The following is a 27994-nucleotide window of genomic DNA, read 5'->3' on the forward strand; positions in this document are numbered from 1 at the left end:
TTTCCATGTGTATATATACAAAGTATGTAGCAATCGGGTCTTCCACTTTCTTAAATATAAAGCCAATGAGGGGTTAGTTAATGCTTCATCAGCCGTTTCACTATCCCTATGTCACGCTTTCTGCAACAAAAGTTGCAGGCTCGATAAAAAAGCAACTGTCAGATTTATGATGAAACAATAAATGAAAAACAGACATACTAGAAAGCAACTAACATCAACCCCTTAATTTTAGCATTTAAAAGAACAACTCATGTAAGTGTTTTATAGGAATTTAATTATAAAATACAATGAATATCAACATATCTGTATATCTCTTATCTACAAGTAACAGTTACAACATCACTACAATTAGAAAACAAAAGAAATTTTGGCAACTGCGATTTCTTTCAAATGTCATTAATGTACAAGTTTTTTATCCTCTGGTCAAGCTATTTCTACCACTGAAAAATTCTAATTGGTCCAATTTTGATCATTTCCTTTCAATTGGTATGGTCAAATTAACTTCCTGATTTATCAAGTTTTTCTTGATTTTAGCATTTTATCTATCTCTTTAAAGACAAATTACTGTCAATTTTTGTAATATTTTTATTCAAAGGGAGATAACTATTTTCTCTTTTCCAGTCAAACAGTTCTTTTCATTGCACTGTACAAATATTCCAAAATTCAAAATTAATCTGCCTTTTTTCTTTATTCTTTGTTTTTAATCTGTGACAAACCACTCTACAAATATGATTCCTGAGATGTTTATGAATATCAATAAATTTCACACACATCAAATAACAAATCATCAAACTTAGCAATGTTTCAAATGAAAATCTTTAAAATTACACCACATCTAAAATTTAATTGAAGTTATCAAAATTTTAAGGTATTCCTGCAGACCAAGATTAACAATTAAAAAACATAAGAAAGTCTGTTTGCATTACAAATAAGTAACTATATTTTGGTCAACTATTTGCAGACCTCAGGCATGATTTTGCAGTTGCCAGACATCTAAATTTGCAACGAATAAAAATACAATATAAAGTCATTCCTTAATTTTAGAGTTTAGTTTTGCTTGAAAATATATTATTAGGCTGATAAAAATCAAATACACATATTTTCAAACAAATTTAGAATCCAACATGTATAAAAGTAGTGACATGATCTGTTCTTCACACCAAACAAAGAATAACCTTCAAAATAACCTTCAATTATTCCATTATCTCCTGTTCTCAAATTGACAAAATAGACTTTTGATTACACTACAATCACATACACATATCACAATGATCTACGAATGCATAAACCTGTTTATATTACAAATATAACAGACACAAAATCTTATCACTATAAAGTCACAATTTTTTTTTTTATCAAATAAATTTTCGATAACATTTTTAATTCAAATAAAATCATGTGGTGAAGTATTCCTTGTGCATGGATTTTTTTCTCTCTCAATATATCATATTGTTGAAGAAGTTATTAATAAATAAATTTACATTTCAAATAAAAAGTTCTGATGTGACATGTTTGGAGTTTAACATTATTTGGCTGTTTCAGAATCTAAAGGACTATGGGTAATTTCATTGTTTGTACCCCAAAATGAAAATAACGTTACGTCATTGGTAGAGTTTCCATTGTTTTGGATGTTTTCAACCAATCACGACGTTTTGGTGTACACTTTTGAAAAATATTACCTAGAATGCATTAGAAATATAAAACAGTGAATTGCACACTTTAATGCGGACATAAATCTTGTTACAAGCAATACTGAATGACAAAATGAAAACATGAAAACACAAGTATGATTCTTAATTTGAATAAGGTAAAAATAAAAACCATTATGCTCTGGGTTGTTGGAAATTTAATGTTTAAACCATTAATAAAAAAATCACCATTTATTTAAGCAATCAAATTTATTAACTCAAATATATTGATACAATATAAGACAATGTAAGGAGGTCATTATCAATAAATTTGTAGAACCTGTTTAAGTTTACATGTCTCTCCTTCATTTATAGAAGTCACTTCAGTAATGGAAAGGCTAAAATCTATGTTGCTCTGGAAAATTGTGGTGACTTTTTCAGAGAGTTTTACCTATCTCATCCTATGTTTCTTTCCATAATATTAAAATTGTCTACATAGAATAATTATTTGGAAAATAATAGTCACAAACTAGCTTCTTTGTAAAGAAGTTGTTTCATATTATGAAAAACAAATATTAAGCACTTTCAATTGGATTTTTAAATTTAAAAAAGTGAATTGACTTGTGGATATTTATACAAATATATGAGGAAAACACAAAATGATGAAATAAAATTAGCTGACTAAATAAACTTGTTCTTGGCAATTATTATTTACATACATTGTTTTCCTTATCAATTCTTATATTGTACATGTATCAAAAGATTTTGGAGAAACCTATATTTACTGACAATCAAAATTAGAATGTTCAGATCTATAGAGATGATTTAGTATTCTTTTTATTTGTATATCAGAAGTTAGCATTTAGCATGTTCAGTATAATATTATCATGAAACAAGAATGTGTCCTCAGTACACGAATGCCCCACTCGCACTATCATTTTCCATGTTCAGTGGACCGTGAAATTGGGGTAAAAACTCTAATTTGGCATTAAAATTAGAAAGATCATATCATAGGAGACATGTGTACTAAGTTTGAAGTCGATTGGACTTAAACTTCATCAAAAACTACCTTGACCAAAAACTTTAACCTGAAGCGGGACAGACGGACGGACGGACGGACGGACGAACGGACAGACGGACGGACTGACGGACGCACAGACCAGAAAACATGATGCCCCTCTACTATCGTAGGTGGGGCATAAAAAATGTTGTAAATTGAATCAAAATTAGCTTTTCCTTGTTTACAGTAAAATATTTATAATTTATTCATATTCACTACATTAATTGTTTAGAAGAGTATAAAACAACTAAACTGTACAATATAATAAATAATGATATGTGTCCTCAGTGTTGAATCTAAGTGGAAACAATAAAACATAACATCATGTAACCACTCATCTAAGGAGGGCTAGGATCAAACACTAGAATTTGTATCACACCAGTCAGAAACTCTTGTATAACATTTCCCCTTATTATACAATCATCTTCTTATATCTAACTACTAATATCTGTAGCTAGACAATCTCCAAGTGTTAGACGGTAACTAGCAATCTGTGTTATACCATGGTAATGAACAAACGCTGCAGCCAGAACAAACATATGAAATATCTGATGACTCTGACACTAAAAAATAGAAAAAAAGATCATAAAAATTGATCAAACTTATAAATCTACTTCTGGTTAATTTGTTTGGTCATGTAAACCTTGCAAATACAAATAAATATATAAGTTATCAGCTGATTTTCTTATATTGACATTGATTTACATTGGTTTTGATCAAATATGTCATTTTTTTTTATAGAAATAGTAAACAATAACAACTGATAAGTTGGTGAAGTTTAAAGTCATATGAAACAAGTAAGTGGTGAAAAATAATGTTTATCCAATTCTTGAACCAATGCATGCATATATCATAAACTTAGTCCTCTGTGCATGATTTTATCATTTTTTACACAAAATATATCGTATAATCGTCCTTTTTTTTCTCTCAGTCTGTTTTAATTGAACAAACATGGCTGCTCATTAAATGCCGTGTTTTGAAGCCGAAGTATACTGATTGTTACCTTGTAGTAAACAAATGAAAAAAGCATGGGTATTGAGCATGTGTTTAACATGTACAATCAGATAATTGTTTATTTTAATGACAGATCCATGCGTATTGCGATCACCAGATTTTTACGAGGAGGGTTATGCTCAGGTCACTATGCATACGGAAAATATGTTGGCGAATTGCTTCCTGGAAGCAAGCTATTAAAACTAAGTAAGCTTTTTCTAAATGTGGACTAATTAAATAATTTTCCTCAGAAAAAAGTATATGTACATAAGTTGTATATTCAAAACTATCCATTTAGTAATAAAAAAACATATGCATAATTTTTTTTAATTTGAGGTTTCATATGACTTTAAATGGTAAAGTAATCTGTCATCATCAATTTTGGTAAACCTGTATTTGTTACACTGAAACAGGGCTCAGTAATTGTGGCACACTATTTTCCTGTTGCATTATATAACACATTTCATTCTATTAATCAAATAATTCTTTGAAAAGAAACCCTATAAACACTACAGTTTTTTTGCTTAAATTTCCTCTTGACTTTATAATAGACAAATCTAGATTATTAAAACTACACATTTCAGTAAAAATATGGCCAAATGAGGCTTTTTTTACAACCATTTATTTAAACAGTAATTAATACATTCACTAGTAACTTACCCAAATGTCGAATTTTCCTGGAAATATTCTTTCTGGTACTCTGAATGCATAAATGAGTGCCCCCACAATATACAGTACAGCCATCAGACAAAGCCAGCCTAGCGAGGCATTGTTCACAGCTTGGTCAAACCCATCAGATATAACAAAATGTAAGGCTGGAATCACTCCACTTAATCCAAGTGCTATAAACATTCCTGTAAACAAAATAAATTTTGCCATAAAAACTATATGAAACAATGAACAATTATAGTATTGGCAAACAATGATTGTACTTAACAGTGGACACTGATAATATTGGCAAACAATGTCAGATCATATCTAGCCGTGTACACTGATAATTTTGGCAAGCAATGTCAGATCATATTTAGCAGTGTACACTGATAATTTTGGCAAGCAATGTCAGATCATATTTAGCAGTGTACACTGATGATATTGGCAAACAATGTCAGATCATATTTAGCAGTGTACACTGATGATATTGGCAAACAATGTCAGATCATATCTAGCAGTGTACACTGATAATATTGGCAAACAATGTCAGATCATATCTAGCAGTGTACACTGATAATGTTGGCAAACAATGATTGTATACAGCAGTGTACATTGATGATATTGGCAAACAATGATTGTATCTTACAGTGTACAATGATGATATTGGCAAACAATGATAGTATATATATAGTAGTGTTCAATGATGATATTGGCAAACGATAATGATATCTAGCAGTGTTCAATAATGATATTGACAAACGATAATGATATCTAGCAGTGTTCAATGATGATATTGACAAACGATAATGATATCTAGCAGTGTTTAATGATGATATTGGCAAACGATAATGATATCTAGCAGTGTTCAATGATGATATTGGCAAACGATAATGATATCTAGCAGTGTTCAATAATGATATTGGCAAACGATAATAATATCTAGCAGTGTTTAATGTCATGATAATATTGGCAAACAATGATCGTATATAGCAGTGTACAATGATAATACATGTATTGGTAAACAATGATCGTATATAGCAGTGTACAATGATAATACATGTATTGGTAAACAATGATCATATGTAGCAGTGTTCAGATAATATTGGCAATCAATAACCACTAAACTCATCAGTTAGCAGTTCATGTAAACATGCTTAACAAATGGCCACATACATATGTCAAGTCAAAATATTGAACTCTCATTTCCCTCAATTGAAAAACTGCTTATTTTTGTTTGATGGAAACTATAAAATAGCTTAAAACAGGAAAATGGATTACTGGAGGACAGAATTGATGCTTTTCTCTACATTATTTTTTGTATTTACTTTTTGTTTTCTAAATTATATGTTCCTGATGTAAATCTTGAAAAATGATAATTTTCTTGCATCACTTAATTATTGTTTGTTATTACCTGCTCTTATTCCTCTGAATTGTGGCTCCCTGAACTTATCAAAGAGAGAAACAACAATACAAATAGTTCCTAGAACAAAGATGAGAACCAAATAGGCTATTTTTGGTACAAGACGACAGTAGAAACTGTAGTACAGCCAAGGTACAAATGATCCCATGGTCAGTATGGCAATTCCACAATAGTCCAACCTACAAAACATAAAAACTTTCTGAACAAATGTTTGGTTGTTTGTCGGTTGTTTATTATGAAACTGCAGTGATAAACTAATGGTAACATGAATCTAGAATTGTAAGTTACACCAGTAAAATGTAAACTTGATCTGTGTATTGTGGTAATAGGCATTGTGTATAAGTTTTATAACTAAAGTTAGAGATCAGTAACAAAATATTCAGCAATATCAAATGGTGTATATCTTAAAATTATCATGAAAATGCACATCTAACAAATCTATTTTCATTTTTGTAGATCACAGTTAAAATGCTTTCTAACATGTGAGAAGAGGTAGAATTTTTGATGGGGGTTTTCCAATTTTTTTATTCATCTTATAGGAAATTGGTCACAACAAAAACCATTTTCCTTATGTTATACGTTTGCTGGATTGTATAACTTCTTGACGTATTACTTACATTTTTTTTTAATAAAATCTAAACAAGCATGCTATACTTACTTGTTAAACAGCTTGCCAACTTTCTCTGAATGATTAAATACTGTGTGAAACAGCCATGAAAATCCTAAACACAAAATTGCACCAGCAAAGAATGCAGAGAAAACAGCCTTTTCCTGCCACTGGATCTCCACTGATGGACGAGTTAAAAAATATCCGGCTATCCCCATGAAAGCTATCATACCTAAACAAAAGAATGTTTTAAATATAGTTATAAATATTTTCTGAAGTATTCTAACATACATATGTAACAATATTCAATCCATTTATGATCCATGGGAAATGAGATCAGTCAAACGAACGCTGCTGAAAAAACATGTACACCATACATTCATTCTTTACACCTAATACAATTGACCTTTTACTAACAGAATCTGAGAAACAGACTAACTTAGTAATGAACTCTTAATGTTGACCAATGATCCAAGTCAGGAGCCTGTATTTCAGTGGTTTAGGTTCATTCTAGTCCGTCATATTTTTTTTCGTAAATTTTTTTTTTTTTTATAAATTATATTTCAAATAGAATTGTTTCATATCTTTCATGTCCAGACCATATGGTATCGTTTCTGTATGTATCCTAAATATAAAGTATATATTACCTAACAAATGGGACCATATATTTCCAGTTTCTGTATGAATCCTAAATATAGATTTAAAACATTCTCTAAATGAATTAGTTGGGACTCTGTGTCCTTTATGTAAAAAGTCATTATCTTGTAACCAATCTGGTAGACTATGATGGTTTACCACCCTCCATCCAGCTTCCCATACACGCTTTACAAACTCCTCTGCATGTTCAGCAGCCTTACATGGTCCAGCTAGGAAGTCAAGTCGCGATGTTTTATGCTCTATTTCATTTTCTCCTTCTTCTGAGTCAGATGTTTGAGAAAAATGTCTCTGTTAAAAATATAGGAAGAATAAATTAAAACATTAACCCAAATTGTCTTTTCAAAATCATCATGGTATTTTTTTCTAAAGTGTACACTAAAATATTTTGATTGGTTTAAAAGTATCTAAACATTGGAAATTCATTGTAACATTATTTTCATTTTGGTGTTTATGAACAATGAGATCACCCATAGTGCTTTAGATCATGACAAGGAGAATTTGATATGCACATTTTATTCACTGGCAATTAAAAAATGTTCACTGTTTCTCCTAGGCCACCCACTTTTTAGATACATTTGTACAGTCAGTTGGTGTGTCCCCTTAATTTTCCCCAAATAGCACTAGATGTTTTTTTATAGGAACTTAAACAACTAAAAATAGATTTATTAGAGCATAATACATTTAAGCTTAAATAAGTATATATTTCATAACTAGACTGCTGTTATATTTTTCTACACATATTTTCTCTATGCATTAATTTAAATCAGGACTTCAAAAAACTGCCATCTTTCCTGGACAAATCAGTTTCTTTCAATGAATGTCTGCTTAAAGTAGCACTGAGCAGGATTTCATTTACTGTCATAAAAGTGACACAAAGAGCAATCACTGTAAAAACAAGAAACAGATTTTATCAGTTTAAACATTAAAAAATGTTCTGGCAGTTTCCAAAATGACTACGAAGTTTTGAAAAAATCAAAGATTTCTAAAAAAAACTGTAATCTTAGATTGTCTTAAAATACTGCAAAAAAAAAAAAAAAACGCCAAAAGAAGGCAAAAGCGTTAAGCCTCACTTCCACAACAAAATTATGCAGGCTCATAAAAACTAGGTGCTCCACAGGGCGCAGCTTTATATGACTGCAGTAGTTGAATCCTGAACAGTTGGGGCAAGTATGGACACAACATTCAAGCTTGATAAAGCTCTGAATTTGGATTGCGATAAAATTTTTGACATAATATGGGTTTCTGACACAAAACAAATGTCAAGATCTTACAAATCTATTGTACAATATTGTGCAATTAAAGATTTCTTCTTTTAACTTTTCAAAAATTTGGAATTTGAGAAATTTGAAGAAAAATAATTGAAAACAACTACCACCACCCTTTTTTTGGCAATTAGTCCAAAACCTGACATTTCTTTATACATAATATACAAGTAGTGTAACGGTGGTAAATCTGAACATACCCAACATTGTTAAATGTTTTTGAATTACCTCCCTTACCCTGCTTTAAATTGTCTTAATTGTCCATTGACCAGAAATATCTAGTTTTTCCCCTTTTTTGCCCCTAATTCTGAAACATTTTGAGCCATAACCCCCCAAAGTCAATACTAACCATCCCTTCATGGTATGGAAACTTGTGGTTTAATTTGCAAGAGATTCATACACTTAAACATAAGTTATTGTTTGAAAACTACAAAAATTATTATTTTGGGACCCCTTCTTGGCCCCTTATTCCTAAAATATTGGGACAATAACCCCCAAAATCATTCCCAACCTTCCATTAGTGGTATTGAACCTTCTTGTAAAAATCTATAGAGATCAACGCACATAAACACAAGTTATTGTCTGTAAACTCGAAAAATGCTTCTTTTTGGCCCTTTTTTGGTCCCTTATTCCTACATATTCAGGAAATTTAACCCCAAACTGAATCCAAGCCTTCCCTGTGCTATATGGAAATTTGTGGTACAATGTCAGAGAGATCCATACAGTAACACACAAGTTATTGTCTTGAAACTAGAAAAATGCTTGTTTTGGCCCCTTTTTGGCCCTTAATTCCTAGACTATTTGCCCAATAACCCCTTAAAATAAATCCTAACCTACTACTTATGGTATTAAACATTGCGGTACAATTTCAGAACAATTAAAATACTAATACACAACTTTTTGTACTGAAACTAGATAAATTCTGTTATTGACCCCTTTGGGCCCCCAATTCCTAAACCTTTGGGACCATAACCCCCAAAATCAATTCCTAGCTTCCTTTTGTGGTTATAAACATTGTGTTAAAGTTTTATTGATTTCGTTTTACTTATTCAAAAGTTATTATCCGGAAACAATCTGCTTCGGACGACAAAGACGCAGACGACGTGATACCAATATACGACCAAATTTTTAAAAATTTTTGCAGTCATATAAAAACAACCCATTTAATCAAATCTCTTTCACCCGTAACATATTAATACTAAACAATAAATTTCTTACTATATCATTCATTGCAACACCTTCAGGGATCCATTAATATTGTGCTTTGAATTAAAAATAGTACATAATCAGTGCTGAAAAATATTTTACCTCTCTGCGTTTAAGAAGCTTTCCTTTTTCTGACTTAGTAAAAGCTTCTTTGACATGTGAAGCATTAGAGTTCAGATCTTCTGATACATCTGATTCGTAGGCGATGTCAATTTCTGGTACCGTCAACGGCTGTGAAACAATAGGAGATGGATCTACAACAGCTGCATCTATTACAGCTATAGAAGCCATTACGATGATTCAGTTAATATCTTCTTTTAATCTGCAACATCAAAAGAAATCAATAGTTTAATTACATTTATTCTAACAAACATATGCCTCATAAATTTTTCATTGAACATCATTTTCTATTTTATGTAAATTGTGAGTTTTTCTATACGTTTAAGTCCTAACTTCCCCAGTACATGTACTAGTATATCTCGTCAATCGACTTTTGGAGCATCAACAATACAGCTAATAGTCATATCAACACACTATAAAATTATTATTACAATTTTTAAACTTAATACCCTATCAAACATTCTGGTGAAAGGAGTAGGGGCAATAAGGCCTGGTTTTGGCCCACGAAAATAAAATGTTTGATAACTATTTTAAATTGGTACATGTTTAGAAAGGCATAGGGTCAAGAAATATAAATGAAAAACATAAAGATTTTTATCTGATGACGTCACAATTACGTCATAATATGTACTGTTTTCACAAAAACGATAAAAAATACAGAATTTATGCAGATTTTTATCTTTATTTCCATTGTGGAAACATTGTGCACAGCCAAGAAACAACGAAATAATTTAACAAGCTTTACTATAACTATTGACATAATCTCACCAAATATAAAGTTGTTTCTTGGGTGCGCACATACTTTTTCAATCAAAAATATACTTAAAAATTTATGACAAGAGTGCACACGCTGAAATGTCTCGCCTTCTATACTAATCATTGATATTATGTTGATAGTCCTAAGTAAAAAGCTAAGCTTTATAACAACTGTACCATAAACTTAACATTAACCAAGATAACTAAACAAAGACCAATGAACCTTGAAAATGAAGTCAAGGTCAGATGAACCATGCCAGGCAGACATGTACAGCTAACAATGCTTCTATACAACATATATAGTTGACCTATTACTTATAGTTTAAGAAAAATAGACCAAAACACAAAAACTTAACACTGTGCAATGAACCTTGAAAATGAGGTCACAGTCAAATAAAACCTGCGCGACTGACATAAAGATCATTAAATATTTCCATACACCAAATATAGTTGACCTATGGCATATAGTATTAGATAAAAAGACCAAAACTCAAAAACTTAACTTTGACCACTGAACCATGAAAATGAGGTCAAGGTCACATGACATCTGCCAGCTAGACATGTACACCTTACAATCATTCCATACAACAAATATAGTAGACCTATTGCATATAGTATGAGAACAACAGACCAAAACACAAAATTTCAACTATAACCACTGAACCAAAAAATTAGGTCAAGGTCAGATGACACCTGCCAGTTGGACATGTACACCTTACAGTCCTTCCATACACCGAATATACTAGCCCTATTGCTTATAGTATCTGAGATATGGACTTGACCACCAAAACTTAACCTTGATCACTGATCCATGAAATGAGGTCGAGGTCAAGTGAAAACTGTCTGACAGACATGAGGACCTTGCAAGGTACGCACATATCAAATATAGTTATCCTATTACTTATAATAAGAGAGAATTCAACATTACAAAAAATTTGAACTTTTTTTTCAAGTGGTCACTGAACCAAGGACATTGGACATGTGACTGACGGAAACTTCGTAACATGAGGCATCTATATACAAAGTATGAAGCATTCAGGTCTTCCACCTTCTAAAATATAAAGCTTTTAAGAAGTAAGCTAACGCTGTAGCCGCCGCATCACTATCCCTATGTCGAGCTTTCTGCAACAAAAGTTGCAGGCTGGACAAAATATGAGGAAAATCACAAAATTTTTGAAAATATGCAAATTAGGTCATGCTTTGTTGTCATGGTAACTTGTTCAATGACAAATTTGTTTTGTTTTTCTGAATACCTTGTACTTTAGTCAAGTTTTCAGTAATCTAAGAATATGTATAATAACTTTTAAATTTGCAGTAATTTTTGGGCCAACTCATTTGGTGGTCACATTTTGCCCAGTATTTTCAGAGGATAAGAAGTTTATAAATTTTATGATGACAGACATGAAGTGATGGCAGCAGCTTACATGGCTTTCAAGCCCTGGTGAACTAAAACAATATGCATACTAAAAGTGCAGCAGTCAATATCTCAGAACAATAAATATTGAATTACAAAATTTATAGGCTAAAATCATGAGAGCAAACTAACAGCAGTGAGCCAGACAAACAGGGCATTGTATCAAAAGTACTACAGAAAAAAAATCTGTCAGTAACACTATAAACACCAATAAAAAATAGTAAAAAAATCTGAAAGCATAACTATAATATGTTAATTATATACATGACAAAATCAAATAAAAACCCTACCAGTTATATGAATAAAGCTAGCGTTGAACAGGCCCAATGTGTTTATGATTGAATTTAAAATGTACAAGTTGGACTGCACTTTTAGATGTTAATGTTTCTGGACTTAGTACCTATACATGTATATACTGAAGTGGGATGAGATTCTCCTTAATCAGATGTACATGATAATGAAAAATAAAATACCCCTGTTTCCTCTGAAAAGGACTTGTTACATGCTAAATTGTGTATTCAATTTTAAAGTACTGTTACATTACACACACATATATATACATATATAAGTAATCAATTTGCTGTAATTATTTAAATATACAGCTTATGCTCTTATTCAACATCATATATGGTTATAAAATCAAAAAATCTAAAATTAAACTAACAACCTAAAAGTGCAAAGTCCAAACTGATAACCTATTTTTATTCATAAACACCATGCTTGCTATCATCAATAACTATATTAAAAAAAAAGTTAAAAAATGTGCTTGGATCTGACATAATATTAACATTGTTTGATACATGTACAAGCAAACAACAATAACTAATTGTTACATGTACATGTAAAAAAAAAAAACTGTTTAATAGGATGTTCAAAATATAACCTGACAAGACCAACCGACACTGAAATTGTTTGCTGTTTTTAATCTCACGAATATACTATGGACTCATTTATTTTAGTGGGCATCAATTTTCGTAGATTGAGCGAAACTAGCATTTTCGTGGAAATTTGATTTCGTGGTTTCAAATGAAGGAATTACATACATAAACCAGATGCTCCGCAGGGCGTAGCTTTATACGACCGCAGAGGTTGAACCCTGAACGGTTGGGGCAAGTATGGACACAACATTCAAGCTGGATTCAGCTCTAAATTTGGATTGTGATTAAATAGTTGACACAGCATAGGTTTCTGACACAGAATGAATGTGTTCTAATGAACTTAAAATTTTTGTTTTCTCTTAGAGCAATTCACTATGCTGTTGAATATTAATCCTCTCAAAAAAATGTTTGAAGAAATTTTCTTTTTTATTTATGAAATTTCAAATGAGAAAAATTGAACCCAATTTTTTTAATCACATCCCCCTTTCCCTTATTCCAAAACTAATCTCAATTAAAATTTCTAATGAAGTTTGCAACAATAACTACTCATTTAAATACATCATAAAATATTAAGATGTAAAAAAACTGCTTGTTATCACTGAATGGTAAAGATTATTTTAATTTATCAGTTGGTAGTAAAAAGTGAATATACATTGTATATTGTATATAACAAAGATTTAAGTTGATTCTGGACAAAGAAAGATAACTCCAATTAAAAAAAAATCTTGCTATTGCACAATATTTTGCAATTAGATATTTCTTGCTTACTATTCTGGACAAAGAAAGATAACTCTAATTAAAAAAAAATTTGCTATTTCACAATATTGTGCAATTAGATATTTCTTGCCATTGCGCAATACTGTGCAATTGAAAAGACTTGCTATTGCACAATACTTAATATAATAATTTTAGATCCTGATTTGGACCAACTTGAAAACTGGGCCCATAATAAAAAATCTAAGTACATTTTTGGATTCAGCATATCAAAGAACCCCAAGATTTCAATTTTTGTTAAAATCAGACTAAGTTTAATTTTGGACCCTTTGGACTTTAGTGTAGACCAATTTGAAAACAGGACCAAAAATGAAGAATCTACATACACAGTTAGATTTGGTATATCAAAGAATCCCATTTATTCAATTTTTGATGAAATCAAACAAAGTTTAATTTTGGACCCCGATTTGGACCAACTTGAAAACTGGGCCAATAATCAAGAATCTAAGTACATTTTTAGATTCAGCATATCAAAGAACCTAACTGATTCATTTTTTGTTAAAATCAGACTAAGTTTAATTTTGGACCCTTTGGACTTTAGTGTAGACCAATTTGAAAACAGGACCAAAAATGAAGAATCTACATACACAGTTAGATTTGGTATATCAAAGAACCCCATTTATTCAATTTTTGATGAAATCAAACAAAAATTAATTTTGGACCCCGATTTGGACCAACTTGAAAACTGGGCCAATAATCAAGAATCAAAGTACATTTTTAGATTCAGCATATCAAAGAACCTAACTGATTCATTTTTTGTCAAAATCAAACTAAGTTTAATTTTAGACCCTTTGGACCTTAATGTAGACCAATTTGAAAACAGGACCAAAAGTTAAGAATCTACATACACAGTCATGACAGTTAGATTTGGCATATCAAAGAACCCCAATTATTCAATTTTGATGAAATGAAACAAAGTTTAATTTTGGACCCTTTGAGCCCCTTATTATGTTGGGACCAAAACTCCCAAAATCAATACCAACCTTCCTTTTATGGTCATAAACCTTGTGTTTAAATTTCATAGATTTCTATTTACTTATACTAACGTTATGGTGCGAAAACCAAGAAAAATGCTTATTTGGGTCCCTTTTTGGCCCCTAATTCCTAAACTGTTGGGACCTAAACTCCCAAAATCAATACCAACCTTCCTTTTGTAGTCATTAACATTGTGTTTAAATTTCATTGATTTCTATTTACTTAAACTAAAGTTATTGTGCGAAAACCAAGAATAATGCTTATTTGGGCCCTTTTTTGGCCCCTAATTCCTAAACTGTTGAAACCAAAACTCCCAAAATCAATCCCAACCGTTCTTTTGTGGTCATAAACCTTGTGTCAAAATTTCATAGATTTCTATTAACTTAAACTAAAATTATAGTGCGAAAACCTAGAAAATGCTTATTTGGGCCCTTTTTGGCCCCTAATTCCTAAAATGTTGGGACCAAAACTCCCAAAATCAATACCAACCTTCCTTTTGTGGTCATAAACCTTGTGTTAAAATTTCATAGATTTCCATTCACTTTTACTAAAGTTAGAGTGCGAAAACTAAAAGTATTCGGACGACGACGACGCAGACGACGACGACGCAGACGACGACGACGCAGACGACGACGCCAACGTGATAGCAATATACGACGAAAATTTTTTCAAATTTTGCGGTCGTATAAAAATACATAATCTAGTTATGATACTTCAATAAGTATCTGGAATGATCAAAATGTTGTGTTGGAAAATATATATTTACATTGCCCCCTTTACCATAAAATGTCATAAGGCTCCAAAAGGTATCTGGAATGGAAAAAAAACCACAAATGTTGGTAAAGATTTTTCAACACTTTTATTATTCATGGTGTACATATATTGACCCCTCCTACTACAACTAACCTCTTACATACATGTAAGACAATACATTTGTAACTTATAATTTATATAGGAGGTGACTAACCACTAGGCATGTCAATTCTTCCAATCAAAAAATCATATCAAAGTGTTCACTTTTGGTACAATCTTAGAATATTTACCCAATGGCAATGGTTATATTTTCAACAATATAACAAAGTTGTGTCATGTTTAACATTATATCGATACAGCTAATAACTTAAAAATAAAATGTACCTTAATTGCTCATTAAAATATATTTAAAAGTTAAACAGGGAATAACTTCTGATAACTAGAAAGCAAAATCTCAAAATACTAAAGTAGCAATGCGTCATTGCTTGGCAATCATCAGTTAACATATTTACAACACTATACATGTATATATATGCATGATATGTGGAAGATGCATTCCTATCGAAAAAATGCACTTAAACAATAGTCATTCAAAGTCATCATTCCTAATGTTAAAACAAAATTTTTAAGCAAAGTCAAAAGTCTGGTTTCCCTGTAGGAGCAGAGGTCAAGTTTTCTGTATGATTTTGGAAATTTGATTTAGGAATGGAATCAATCGAAGAAATCTGTGGAAATCATCTAAGTTTTAATATAAAAATTCGCATATTTCTATTAATTGATCATGGTAATGGACTTCATTTAAGGCTTGTATACCAAGTTCAAGGTTGAAACCCACTAAATGTCTCATTGGCTTTAATAGATAAAGAAGTAAATATCAAACTAATTATGGCTGAATTTTAATTTACATTAAAAGTTTTTGCGATCATGTATTTCAAACGCATACCTTTATCAAAGATCAATGAAAATAAGGTCATGGTCAAATGAACACTGTCAGAAGGACTTGTATTGTCTTGTAACCTTACAATCATTCTATACACCAAATATAATTGACCTTAATGTACATATTAAATATTACTAAGAGTAACTAATAATCTTATATGATCACAGTACTTCAATAACACTGCTCATTGAACCATGAAAATGAGATCAAAGTCAGATGAACCCTCTCAGACATTATACATGTTCAACAGTACATGTATTCCTTACAATAATTGTATAAACCAAATACATGTACATGCATGGGTGTTCTATTACTTACAGTATCAGAGAAAGTAAACTTATCACATCAATTTACCATTGACTTATGAACCATGTACATGATGTAAATGAGGTCTTACAATCCGTCTTTTCACAATATGTTGGCGATTGATTACAAATGTACATTTGAATCCCAAGATTGAAGAAACTAACAGATTGAAGAAACAAACCTATTAATTTATATATAATGATCAATGTTGGTAAAAAAGACCATGAAAATTATAGGTCGACTCATATTGACCCAGTCAGATGGACTTGTAGTCCTCATATTAAGGCTTTGTTTCAAGTTGACAACTGAACTGACCATTATAATACTTAAACAACCTACATGTACCAATATAATGTACCATGAAAATTGAGGTCAATGTCAGATAGTTACTCTGTACAACACTACATGTACCTGTATTTTGAATATATTAATTATATGTATTTGTACGTAGTACAAATGGTTTTGACTGTAAAATTGGAAAATATTGCAAGTACTCCATTTATTTGCCAGCTTCTGAAAGAAAATTGTATTTTGACCTAGTTTAATTATTTAAAAAGGTACATGAGAAACTGACCTCATCCCCAAAACATATATATAGATGATCATAATCACTGATCAATGAAATTAAATTGTTGATTGTTGCTTGAATAAGTTCCGACCGACAGTGGCAAATATTTCACTCATGTTCAGGACAGAAAATTTTTAACAACTAATTATGATGATTCACATTAATTTTTTTCAAAAAATAAAAGTAATGATAATTATTTGAGACCTCTGAAGAATCACAATACACTTTATCCCTATTCCCGGCTGACACGAGAATGTGTCTTGCTTGAACTTTTGATGTCATACAACAATAACTTTTCAGTTCTGGCGACAATTATTTTGTATCATGAAGTAACAATTTATGGCAACCTGTGTGATGTGCAGTAATGGTGGACAAATAGTAATAAGGTGTATAAGGTTTTTGATAAATCACAGTAAACAATTTACGGCAACTTGTGTGATGTGCAGTAATGGTGGACAAATAGCAATAAGGTGTATAAGGATATTTTGACAAATCACAGTAAAATTTTTATCAATTTGACGCTTACAATAACCCAAAAATAATTGTTTGACGACTGACTGTAATGGTCTTTCCTACCCACATGAAAATGTGTGACATGACTAGCGATTGGTTATCATGGACAGCATGTTTGCTATTCAAGTTTCATGCTTTTTCATGCATGCGTGAGGGTAGTACCTTCATGATGAAAAAACGGTAAAAATTCTTGCCAAATGACGTTAACAATTTTTGGTGCAATCCGATAAATTGTACACTTTCTTTTGGACACTAAAAAAATTGACTGATTTTAACGAATCATGTTAAATTTTTCCCAAAAACATGGTAACAATAAATATTTGAGACCTCTGACAAATAACGATAAGGATGTTTAGACCAATCACTTTAAAATTTTAACCAATATGACGCTAACGGTAGCTGAAAATGACGGTTTGACGACTGACGATAAGGATATGTTGACAAATCACGGTAAAATTTTAACCACTTTGACGCTAAAGGTAGCTGAAAATGACTGTTTGATGACTGATGGAAAAGGGCAATACTACCCTCATGCATGTAGCTGCAATTATTAAAGTGTGTTATAGGCCTATTCTATATTTTATTTGTTTCTTTTATCATCTCAAAATTATAGCTGCTGGCATTTTCTCCCCATTTGTTAAATATAGATTCTTACACTGAAACAAGTGTATTACGATATTTCTCCACTCGAGACAGTTAAATTTTATTATTTAAAGCGCGAGGCTTGCCGAGCCCTTTAAATAATAAAATTTAACTGTCGAGAGTGGAGAAATATCGTAATACACGAGTTATAGTGTCGGAATCTGTTTCTCTAATGCTTTTTATCGTTCTTTTTCAAAGATTTTCAAAAAATTGTGCTCTTTATATGCGACATCATCAGGCAAGGTCGCCTTTTTTCATGACGTCACAATAGGAAAATTGAGAAGAAAACAAAACATTTTGACGTCATAATCAAATTTCGACTAATCATTTGCCGAGAACAGATTTTTCACTAGTGAGGAGAAATATTTTTCTCACACCGGTCAGGAAATGTGAAAATAGCACAAAAATTAGAGAATAATGGATTGGAACCCATTCTTTACATGACCATCCATGAAACAAATAATTCTTTTTTTTAATTTGTATCCCCACATTTGGCCAAGTCGAAGTTCTCCCCAACCTGATTTTCAGCTTTATTCATCCTGTTTTTTTGCAGATCAAACAACCAGTCAAAATTATAATTAGAGTAATTTAAAGACACAAGGTGTATACAGCAACTCTACGACACAAAGTTGGTCTATCTATACTTACATATTAAATTTCAAATATGTAGAGAAGAGCTGTTTTTTATGAGTTATTTAACGTAAACATTGTCATGTTGACCATTGATCACACGATCACAATAAGTGCTGACGTCAGAGGTTTATGTTATACGATTTATGTGGCGTTCTACGACGGAAGTAGAAACACCAATGTGTTTACATTGGAGATAAAAATCGATTGTGTATTCTGTTCAAGTAGGAATGCACAGGGGACATTGATATAGTATATGGTATTTATACCTACCATCGATCAACACCAGTGGTAACGAGAAGAGATAATTAATTATGAAACGTGAAGATTTGCTGATTGTACCTAAGGGAAATAAATTATTTAATATATATATTCTTGGTAAGCTATAATTACCAGATAACATGTTCTTTGCAAACTTTAAAAGTTGAGAAAAAAATAAAACTCTTAAAGTATAACTAACCAAACTTTCTAGGTGACTGTCAACCTGAATAATCAGTAGAGATTTTGAGATTTTAAAATGGCTAATGAAGGCTAATGACATAACAAATATTTACAACAAAACTACTATACAAATGAACTCATTAAAAAAAAATATTCTAAAAGCTGTATTGCTTCTGAATAAAGAATTATTATTATTAATGCCTTATTTTTTGTTGGTCTAATTCATTTCAATAGATTCAACATTATCATTTCTTATAAAGGTTTTTTTAAAAGGGTAATATATACAATTTACATGTACATTCATGTATATAAAGATTATTTTAAAAAAACTAATACATGTAAGATGTTTTCATTGAGGTGTGCCTACATGTAGATTGATAAAAGCTAGAAAATAAGTATTCTTTTTTTTTTACAGGATATGTACATGACAGTACAATATTTGCAGGGTGGCCCAATTAAATTATCTATGCATTTTTTTTTAAGATAGATTATTTTACTTAGTTTAAATTTATTTATACATGTTAAACTAAATAAAAAATAAAGGTTAAAAGAGATAGAATTTGTATTTACAATATACGCATTCATCTGACAAGAATTAGTTAAAAAGTTTATTATTATCAATTACGATACTTTAAAAAATCTTTGATAAGAAATTGGTTACACTATATTTCAATCTACAAAGAACTGTCATAAAAAGGTACTTGTTTTTGATAGTAATAGTTGTTTTTCAAGTTAGTATTGTCAACTGTAAAAACATTTTGGTTTTTATAATGTTTGGTTAAAAATATATCACAAATTAAATGACATAGTTTTTAACACTCTTTTTATTCACTTCAAGGTGGATTTGTAAAAGTATTGGTATTATAATTTAAAAAACACTTAAAGGATTTGATTCATTTCAATGTGCTTCTTAGGAGACACTTCGAAATAACAGTACATAAGTGAGCAAAGTTCAGATTAGCAAACCACTAAAGGGAATATACCTATTTTTCTTCTGTAATTGAAGTTTTTGCATCATTTCTTCTCAGTAGATTACAATACTGTACTTGTACTTTTTTTGCAGGTACTTATTTTCGCGAATTGTGTATTTCAAACACGTTGGCGGGTATTTATTTTCGCGATTTTATAATTATTGCCTTTCAGTTGAAAGGATTGATTTAGATTCGCATGTATTTATTTTCGCGATATTAAACCAACTGTGAAATTCGTGAAAATAAATACAATTAAATTAATTTAATATACTTTGATGTACATTGTACTTGTTTAAATTGTCAATATTCACACGTATACATTTTAGCTCTATAATGTACGTACTTGTACTAAGGACAACAATTTATTCTATATGTTGAAATACTTTACAAGTTTTATGACTTATAATGTTTGACTCAAAATGCTTCAATGTTCAGATCATATATGGAAATCAGAAGTCAACATTTTATTTTAAAGCTTTGCCTTTTGTTCATGTCAGAATGATTGTTCTGTCAGGTTATGAAATTCTCTGGTTTTGAAATTAGAGAATTTCATAACTTTTAGTTGAAGTTTGGAAAGAAAAGATTGCAAATTGTCATTTTTCTGCATATTTTTTTTCTAATATAAGTTAAATGGGCATTAAATGTCAAATTCTTTTTTGGAACAGATATGACTTATATATATATTGTATAACATGTTTCCAAATATGAAAAATATAAAATAAACAATTATCAATGCATACACTCAATAATATGCATCAGCATTTCATGTGTATTTTAGTCTAGACGCTTTCTGATTAACCATCAATATGACCACTGAAGACTGTCCACAGTCATATAACCCCATGTAAACATAAAAAAGAGAGCACATGCAATTAGATTTTTCTAGGTCTGTTTGGATTTCATTTTACAGGTTAGAAGATATTTATTTAAATCAACATTTCATCTGTATAAGAAGGATTTTTGTGGATCAGAACAGTCAACCAATTGGTTCACCCTTCACTTTCAATGTTGACATTCTTTTCCTTTAATGCATTTAGGCTGAACACACCTAGTACATTTGCAACCTATCACTAGTGGAGGGGTAAAATTGAAGATCACATAAATATGGATTCATTGAGGAAGTTGTAGACTTGCAAAAGCAATAATACATCATCAATGTTTTTGAGCTAATTTTTAACCGGATTTTTGTGACAAAAATGTCGATTATTGATTTGGGGATGTCGGGCGGGTGTGCGGGCGGGCGGGCGGCAATCAAATGTTGTCCATGCATTAACTCATGAACCGTTCAACCAAAGCTTTTAAAATTTTAATATGTTGTTACTGACAACTAAATGAAGGTCAAGTTCAATAATGGCGATTTTGACTTTTACCGTTCAGGAGTTATGGTTCTTGAAAGATTGAAAAATGGAGTTTCCAGTTGTGTCCGTGCATTTACGCATGAACTGTTCTACCTAAGCTTCCCAAATTTTAATATGTTGTTACTGATGACAAAATGGAGGTCAAGTTCAATAATGACGATTTTGACTTTTACCGTTCAGGAGTTATGGTTCTTGAAAGATTGAAAAATGGTGTTTCCAGTCGTGTCCGTGCATTTACGCATTAACCGTTTTACCAAAGCTTCCCAAATTTTAATATGTTGTTACTGATGACAAAATAGAGGTCAAGTTCAATAATGACGATTTTGACTTTCACCGTTCAGGAGTTATGGTTCTTGAAAGATTGTAAAATGGTGTTTCCAGTCGTGTCCGTGCATTTTCTCATGAACCATTCAACAAAGCTTTTGAAATTTTTACATGTTGTTTAGTTCAATAATGACGATTTTGACTTTTACCGTTCAGGAGTTATGGTTCTTGAAAGATTGTGAAATGGCGTTTCCATTCACGTTGTTGCATTTACTCATGAACCATTCAATCTAAGCTTTTCAAATTTTAAGATGTTGATACTGATGACAAAATGGAGGTCAAATTTGATATTGACGATTTTCACTTTCACCATTCATCAGTAATGGTTCTTGTGATATTGCCAGGACACAAATAAATATTAATAAATCTGGTTTGCTGTCGTTGTGACTGCCTCTTGTTATCAATTTGGGTCAAACTGACTGCTTAAAACGAAATTTTAATTCAAAATTTCTCTTTTATTTAAACTTGAAGCAAAAAAAATGTATTTTAAGTTTTTATCTAAATTGTAGCTGAGGCTAATAATGTCCAATCAAGTTGTATACTCTGTACTCTGTACATGTTTAAAACTCTCCTTTTTACTTCTTTTGTGATTTTTTCCTCTAATAAACATGACTTATGGTCCATGCTTTTCCATTTTAGTTTAAATTGTGAATAATTGAAATCATTCTTATAAAATTACGTAATGCAGATATAAATTTTATCAATCGTCTTTACATGTCTTTAAAGTTTCAGAATTGAAAATCTGTGAATTTCACCTGAAAAAAGTAGATTAATTTGGGACCCTTCATACACCAAGAGTAATTTTATCTTTAATTAATGCAAATTTGATTAAAGAAATGTACGCCTTATCCTAAGAGACCAAGATGCCTGATAAAAAAGAAATCTTCAAACAGTGAATATGGATTTAAAGTATAAACAAAAGATTTGATTAGTACATGACTCAGTCTTAACTTGGATACCAACCAAGTTTGAGTTTTTTTTATATCATCGATTTGACTATATGGTTTTACCTTCCTAACCACAAAGTTATTTTAATTTCATTTCAAATTTGATATTACATGCAATGGATTATAATTTATAATAGGAAAAATGTTTTAATATTTTTCTTCTACTTTTCTAGTTAGATGATGGATGATCAGCTGAGAACACCATCTCCTGGATGGGGATCTGGATCAAGGACTCCATCACCAGCATCCAGAACTCCTTCTCCCTCCGCTCGTCATAGAACTCCATCGCCACCATTCAGAGAACACAAAACACACAGTGCCATTAGACCACACTCTTCTAAACCAAAAAAGCAGATTAATTCCACGGAGGATGAAGTACCAGTCAGACATATGCCAAATTTACGCAGGCCATGGACAGCACATGTTAAATCCTCTCAGTCACAAAAAGTCGCAAGAAAAACTTCAAAGAAAATCTCTCGCAAGACTCCAACTAGAACAGAAATTACATTTGAAACAAATGGGCCCACTCCAAGGAAAGAGAAATCTCCAAGATCCTCGCCAAAATCATTTTCTGGTGAACAGTTTATGCTTCGTACACCAATGTCAAAGCATAATGAAGAAAGTGATAGAGCGGAAACAAATCATACCACTTTGGATGGTGGTGTTAAAACACTTATGTCAGGTAATAAACTCTTTGTTTGTTATTTAGGACCATTATCAGTAAAATGTTTATAAACCACCTGTTTATCTGGCATCAGTTTCTGTTAATGTAAAAAAAATCTAAAATGGATAAAGAAATAAAGCTGATCTTTGGTATACGGTTCATGTTTATGGATTATGTTTTTTTCTGTTTATTTGTTAGTTAATGGAATTATGGTCCTATGATTTGACTTTTACCTTTCATTTCGTGCAAGTTTTGTATATAAAGGTTTAAGATATTACTGTGACTTGACTTTAAGTGTTGCTCTCCACCTATTGCAGTTCATTCAAAATTCTGACCCAATTGCAATGTTTTATCAAAACAAAATGTTCAACATTAAGTCAGAAACTTTAACCAACTGCTGCATAGTCTAGTCAACTAAGAGCTAGTTGATAAAATAAAGCATATGTACAATCCAAAACTTTAATTCCACTTAATTGTTGGTATTATGAAAATGAAGTGAACAATTTCAATAGATATTATAATTGTAAAGAGTTATTGGAAACATTAGAGGAAATCATTTTTGAATAGCAGTTAATTAAAAGAATGAAGTTGATGAGAAAAATCTGGAATTAATTATATATGACTTGATCAAAAAGTATTTATACATAATTACAATTTTTGTTTCAGTAATCTTGCACATCTATAACTTATACATGTATAGAAGTCTCTAAAAAAGTAAATGTGTTAGAACCTATGCACTTAAAAACTTAAGACATTAAAGTACTGTTTATTGAAACCTTCGACTGCTACATTTACTTGTTTTCATTGTATAAATGTCATATCACTTTCAAGTCTACGATTATGAGCCTTTCCTTATTGAATTTAGTTGATATATTAAGTATCTTATGGACTTCTTTCATATTACAAGTGCCATATATTAATATTTACTCTGCTATAAATCTAGTCAATATTGATATTAGGAAATGAACACTGTCAAATCTGTCCTCTTACTTATTATAACCAAGGATGTCTTCTGAGGGTCAGGTTTTCTTTTATTTTCATTATTAAAGTATATACTGAGAATTCATTAGTTATGCATGGGTACCAATTTTTAGTGGTTTGAGAAAAATTGCAAATTTCATTGTTTTGGCAGAGACTGCACACATTTCTTTAGAAAATTTGTAATTCGTTGAACATTTAGATTCATGGTTTGTCTGTACCCACGAAATCCATAAAAATTGGTATCCAACAAATATTAATGAATCCACAGTACATTGGATTAGAAAGAATTTATGTCAGTATGTATATTCATTTTCTCATTATTATATAAAGTTTGATTAAATATGTTTTACTTAAAGTTTTTTTAGATTGATTCTTATTTTTGTTTTAATTCAAATTACATTTTGCAGTCTTTCTATTCTATATAAAGGCAATATATTTTCTTCATAAATGTATTGTGCTTCTTAAAATTAGAGATAAAAAGATGTTTGAAACATGTTCTTTTATCAAAATAATCATGTTCCTTGCAGAAGAAAATGAAGGAGAGAGTTGGGCAATCACTAATGCATATGAAAATGGCACAGATGGAAGACAGAAAAAGAAACATCCAACATATGAATCCTGGTTAGCTGGGTCTCCACATGACTCGGACGAATATGACACAGATTTAGAGGCTGATGTTCAAAAAGGTAATAAAGGAGGGGGAGTGTAGTATTTTTTTTATGTCACCTACTGAAAATTTGATATTATTTATTGGATGCTAGTATTCATGCATTCCTGAATTTTGTTGATAAAGGCCTTGGTAGCCAAGTGGTCTAAGTAGTTACTACCGTCATCACTAGCCAGTCAACACTGAGGTTGCAAGTTCAAACCTTGCTTGTGTGGGTACACTTGGCTCTAATCTTAATTGTCTAGGATTGTCAGTTTTCCTATCAAAGGTCTGTGGTTTTCTCTGGGCACTTCGGTTTCCTCCACCATTAAAAACTGGCCGCCACGAAATTGCCCAAAAGCGGTGCTTAAAAGTGTTGTTAAAACACAAAAAATCAAATCAATCTGAAGAAGCAGCCCAAGTTTTTTTGTATATAAAACATACAGAATTTGTATTCACATAACAGTGGATGAACTTAATGTACATGTATTACATTTATAAAAAGACCATCTGTACAGAATAAGATGAGGAGTTTTTTGTTTAACTTCAGCTGACATTTATTGTTTATTTGTATATCTGAATATTGGCTAAAGATGCATCAGTTATTATATATATGTAGACTAAGTTAAATTGATTATTTTATCCTGAAATAGCTTGTTATATTTATTTGTTTTTCCCTATCAAACTCACACAATTTTATATTAGTACATTTTTAGTGCATATTTCATACCAAATTTGTACTTTTGAATATATTTTTCTTTTGAACAATGGAGACAGTTCATGTACAAGTTTGGGTTAGATTGGCCCTGAAATCGATTTCAGAGTCAATTATTACCTTTTGTTTTAACATAAGGAATGAATATATCTAAATATTATCATTTTGACAGCTATCCTGGATTTGGAAATAGAAGAAATTAAAAAGAATCGAAAAGGTTTTAAAAAGAAGTGCTTCTTGACTAGATTTAACAAAATAAAATGATGCTTGAATTACAAATTTGAATACCAATTGAAAATTGCAGTTTTTGTTTATTATAGTTTTTAATAAAGTGTATTAACTTTGATTATTACAGTTACAATGATATGCCTAATCTTTTCAATGTTAAATCTGTAATTTATTTGTGCTTTAAAGTTTGCAAACATTAAAGAAGTCTGCATTTAATTTCAAGCATCATTAGCTAATATATTAAACTGATTTCAATAATTTGATTTTAACAGTGTGTAAATGAGTTTTTTTGGTCATGAACAAATTTCTGTTTTAACAGTAATTCCTGTTATATGTGCATTAATGTTTTCACTCTTAATATATTTGTTGTGGTATTATTAATTTGGTTTATCTACACAACATTCTAATATGAGTTCTTCAAATTATTGCTTTGAGGTACACATGCAGCCATTGTAAAATATGAATGTATATGGACATACTGCTGGAAAATGCAGGAATGTCCAACTGAAAATTGTCAGAAGATGAAACAGAAACATTTGTTGAAAGCCCTTTTTTTTTTAATAAAAGGAATATAATTAATCACTTTTATCAAAACCTGTCAAGGCTCAAGGGTATAATATTTTCAGAAATTCCAAATTTTATTTGTTACTTTATTAGTTGTTACTGTATCATATGGTACAAAAATCAGTAAAAGAAATCAATTTGTTTTGTCCACCAGATGACTTATAAAATGTATATATCATTGAAAAAGCTCCAAATTATCTCCCTTTGGTGCAAAAAAGCCTTTTTTTTGCATTAAAATTGAAAAATCTTTTTTAACTCATCGTTGACCTATATTGTTTATTATTATTTTTAAATAAGCTGTACTTAAACTTAAGGTGGTACCTAACACTACAGGGAGATAACTCTGTAAAATCAGCTAAACGTTTTAATTACGTTGTGTTGTTAAGGGAATATTAAGCTTCTCAATGATCAAAATAAGTGTTTGTCAAACTGTTATACAACCAGTGTAATTTTTCTGATAAAATGGTTGGTTAAAATTTTTTCAAATTTTTATATTTTTGTCAAAGAGTCAAAGTAAATTCTTTGTCAAAATTTCAAGAATATTAAACAGGCCAAATTTATTTTAGTTTAAGTGTTGGGTACCACCTTAAATATTTTAAAATTTAAGCGATTTCTGTAACTTAGTTCTTTTTTTATTTCAATATTACCTCTATTTCTCCTATTATAATTTAACAGAAAAAAACTACCTCTGCAAAAATGTATGTTTCATTCGAAGGCAGATTGTGAGGGTAAATGAACAGTGACCCCATTTTTTTATTTTATTTTTCTATTAAGTATAAGATAAAGTTCATTTATAGAAAAATATAGCAAAATCCTATATAAAGAAAAAAATCAATTTAGCCCCCTTATTATGTCATTGCAAACTGCATACTCGTGTCACTGATTCAGTTTTCTTTGTCTTTGATGTTAATAATTATAATATTGTGTTCAATAAGAAGAACAGCAAACATTTCCTTTCTTCTAGAACACTTCTATCTAAAAGAATTGCTGTCTTTGTCTTTCATATTAGAGTAGAAATAAATCATGGGGCTTAAATTTATATTGATTTTTCCAATGGCTGCTCCTTCATAAAGCTGATATTTTACCCTTTGCATGTCAGCTTAAATGGCCAACCTGTGGTAAAATCAATATAACTTCAAGCCCACATGAAATATTTCTTAAATATACAAATGTTTTGTATATGGCTTAAATTTCCCAAACACTTTGAGAGTAGTAAACAGATTTTCACCATGTATTTACAATGATCAACATACTTTGAATCCTAATATTCATTTCAAATTTTGATTAATGAATAGGAATTAAAGACAGGAATATTTCACATGGCATAAAAGAATACTAGTATATGGCTATTTATAAGTTTGATTGGTTTTTTTTAAGTGCAATACAGCTTTCTGGGTGCACA

At 30.7% G+C, this 27994-nt stretch overlaps 2 protein-coding genes across 3 annotated transcripts in view; one reads left to right on the forward strand and one right to left on the reverse strand.

Moving 5' to 3' along the window:
* Positions 1-253: 253 nt before the first annotated feature.
* On the reverse strand, positions 254-18888 carry LOC139515514 (adiponectin receptor protein-like). The gene is made up of 8 exons (XM_071305092.1): positions 18772-18888; positions 9587-9806; positions 7007-7304; positions 6411-6591; positions 5744-5931; positions 4342-4535; positions 2836-3251; positions 254-2528 (listed from the first exon to the last, which is right to left on the reverse strand). The coding sequence occupies exons 2-7, from the start codon at positions 9773-9775 to the stop codon at positions 3123-3125; spliced, it is 1179 nt and encodes a 392-aa protein (XP_071161193.1). The 5' UTR covers positions 9776-9806; positions 18772-18888; the 3' UTR covers positions 254-2528; positions 2836-3122.
* A 6-nt stretch (positions 18889-18894) lies between these two features.
* Positions 18895-27994, forward strand: part of LOC139515497 (uncharacterized) — a 34456-nt gene continuing 25356 nt past the window's right edge. Inside the window, exons 1-3 of one of the 2 annotated variants that reach the window (XM_071305079.1) lie at positions 18895-19131; positions 22968-23476; positions 24967-25125. In XM_071305079.1, the coding sequence (XP_071161180.1) occupies positions 22972-23476; positions 24967-25125 (664 nt within the window). In that variant the 5' untranslated portion in view covers positions 18895-19131; positions 22968-22971. The remainder of the gene's footprint in view (positions 19132-22967; positions 23477-24966; positions 25126-27994) is intronic. The other variant, XM_071305072.1, reaches the window with a different exon arrangement.

This window comes from Mytilus edulis, chromosome 1 (genome assembly GCF_963676685.1).
Source record: "Mytilus edulis chromosome 1, xbMytEdul2.2, whole genome shotgun sequence".
NCBI lineage: Eukaryota > Metazoa > Mollusca > Bivalvia > Mytilida > Mytilidae > Mytilus > Mytilus edulis.

What these genes read in the sequence shown, in the direction of transcription:
- LOC139515514 (XM_071305092.1), bottom strand. Translation starts at nt 9,775, where the DNA reads ATGGCTTCTATAGCTGTAATAGATGCAGCTGTTGTAGATCCATCTCCT. An exon ending in AGCTTCTTAAACGCAGAGAG is followed by an intron (nt 7,305 to 9,586) that starts GTAAAATATTTT and finishes TATTTTTAACAG; the next exon opens with AGACATTTTTCTCAAACATC. An exon ending in CAGGAAAATTCGACATTTGG is followed by an intron (nt 3,252 to 4,341) that starts GTAAGTTACTAG and finishes TCTATTTTTTAG; the next exon opens with TGTCAGAGTCATCAGATATT.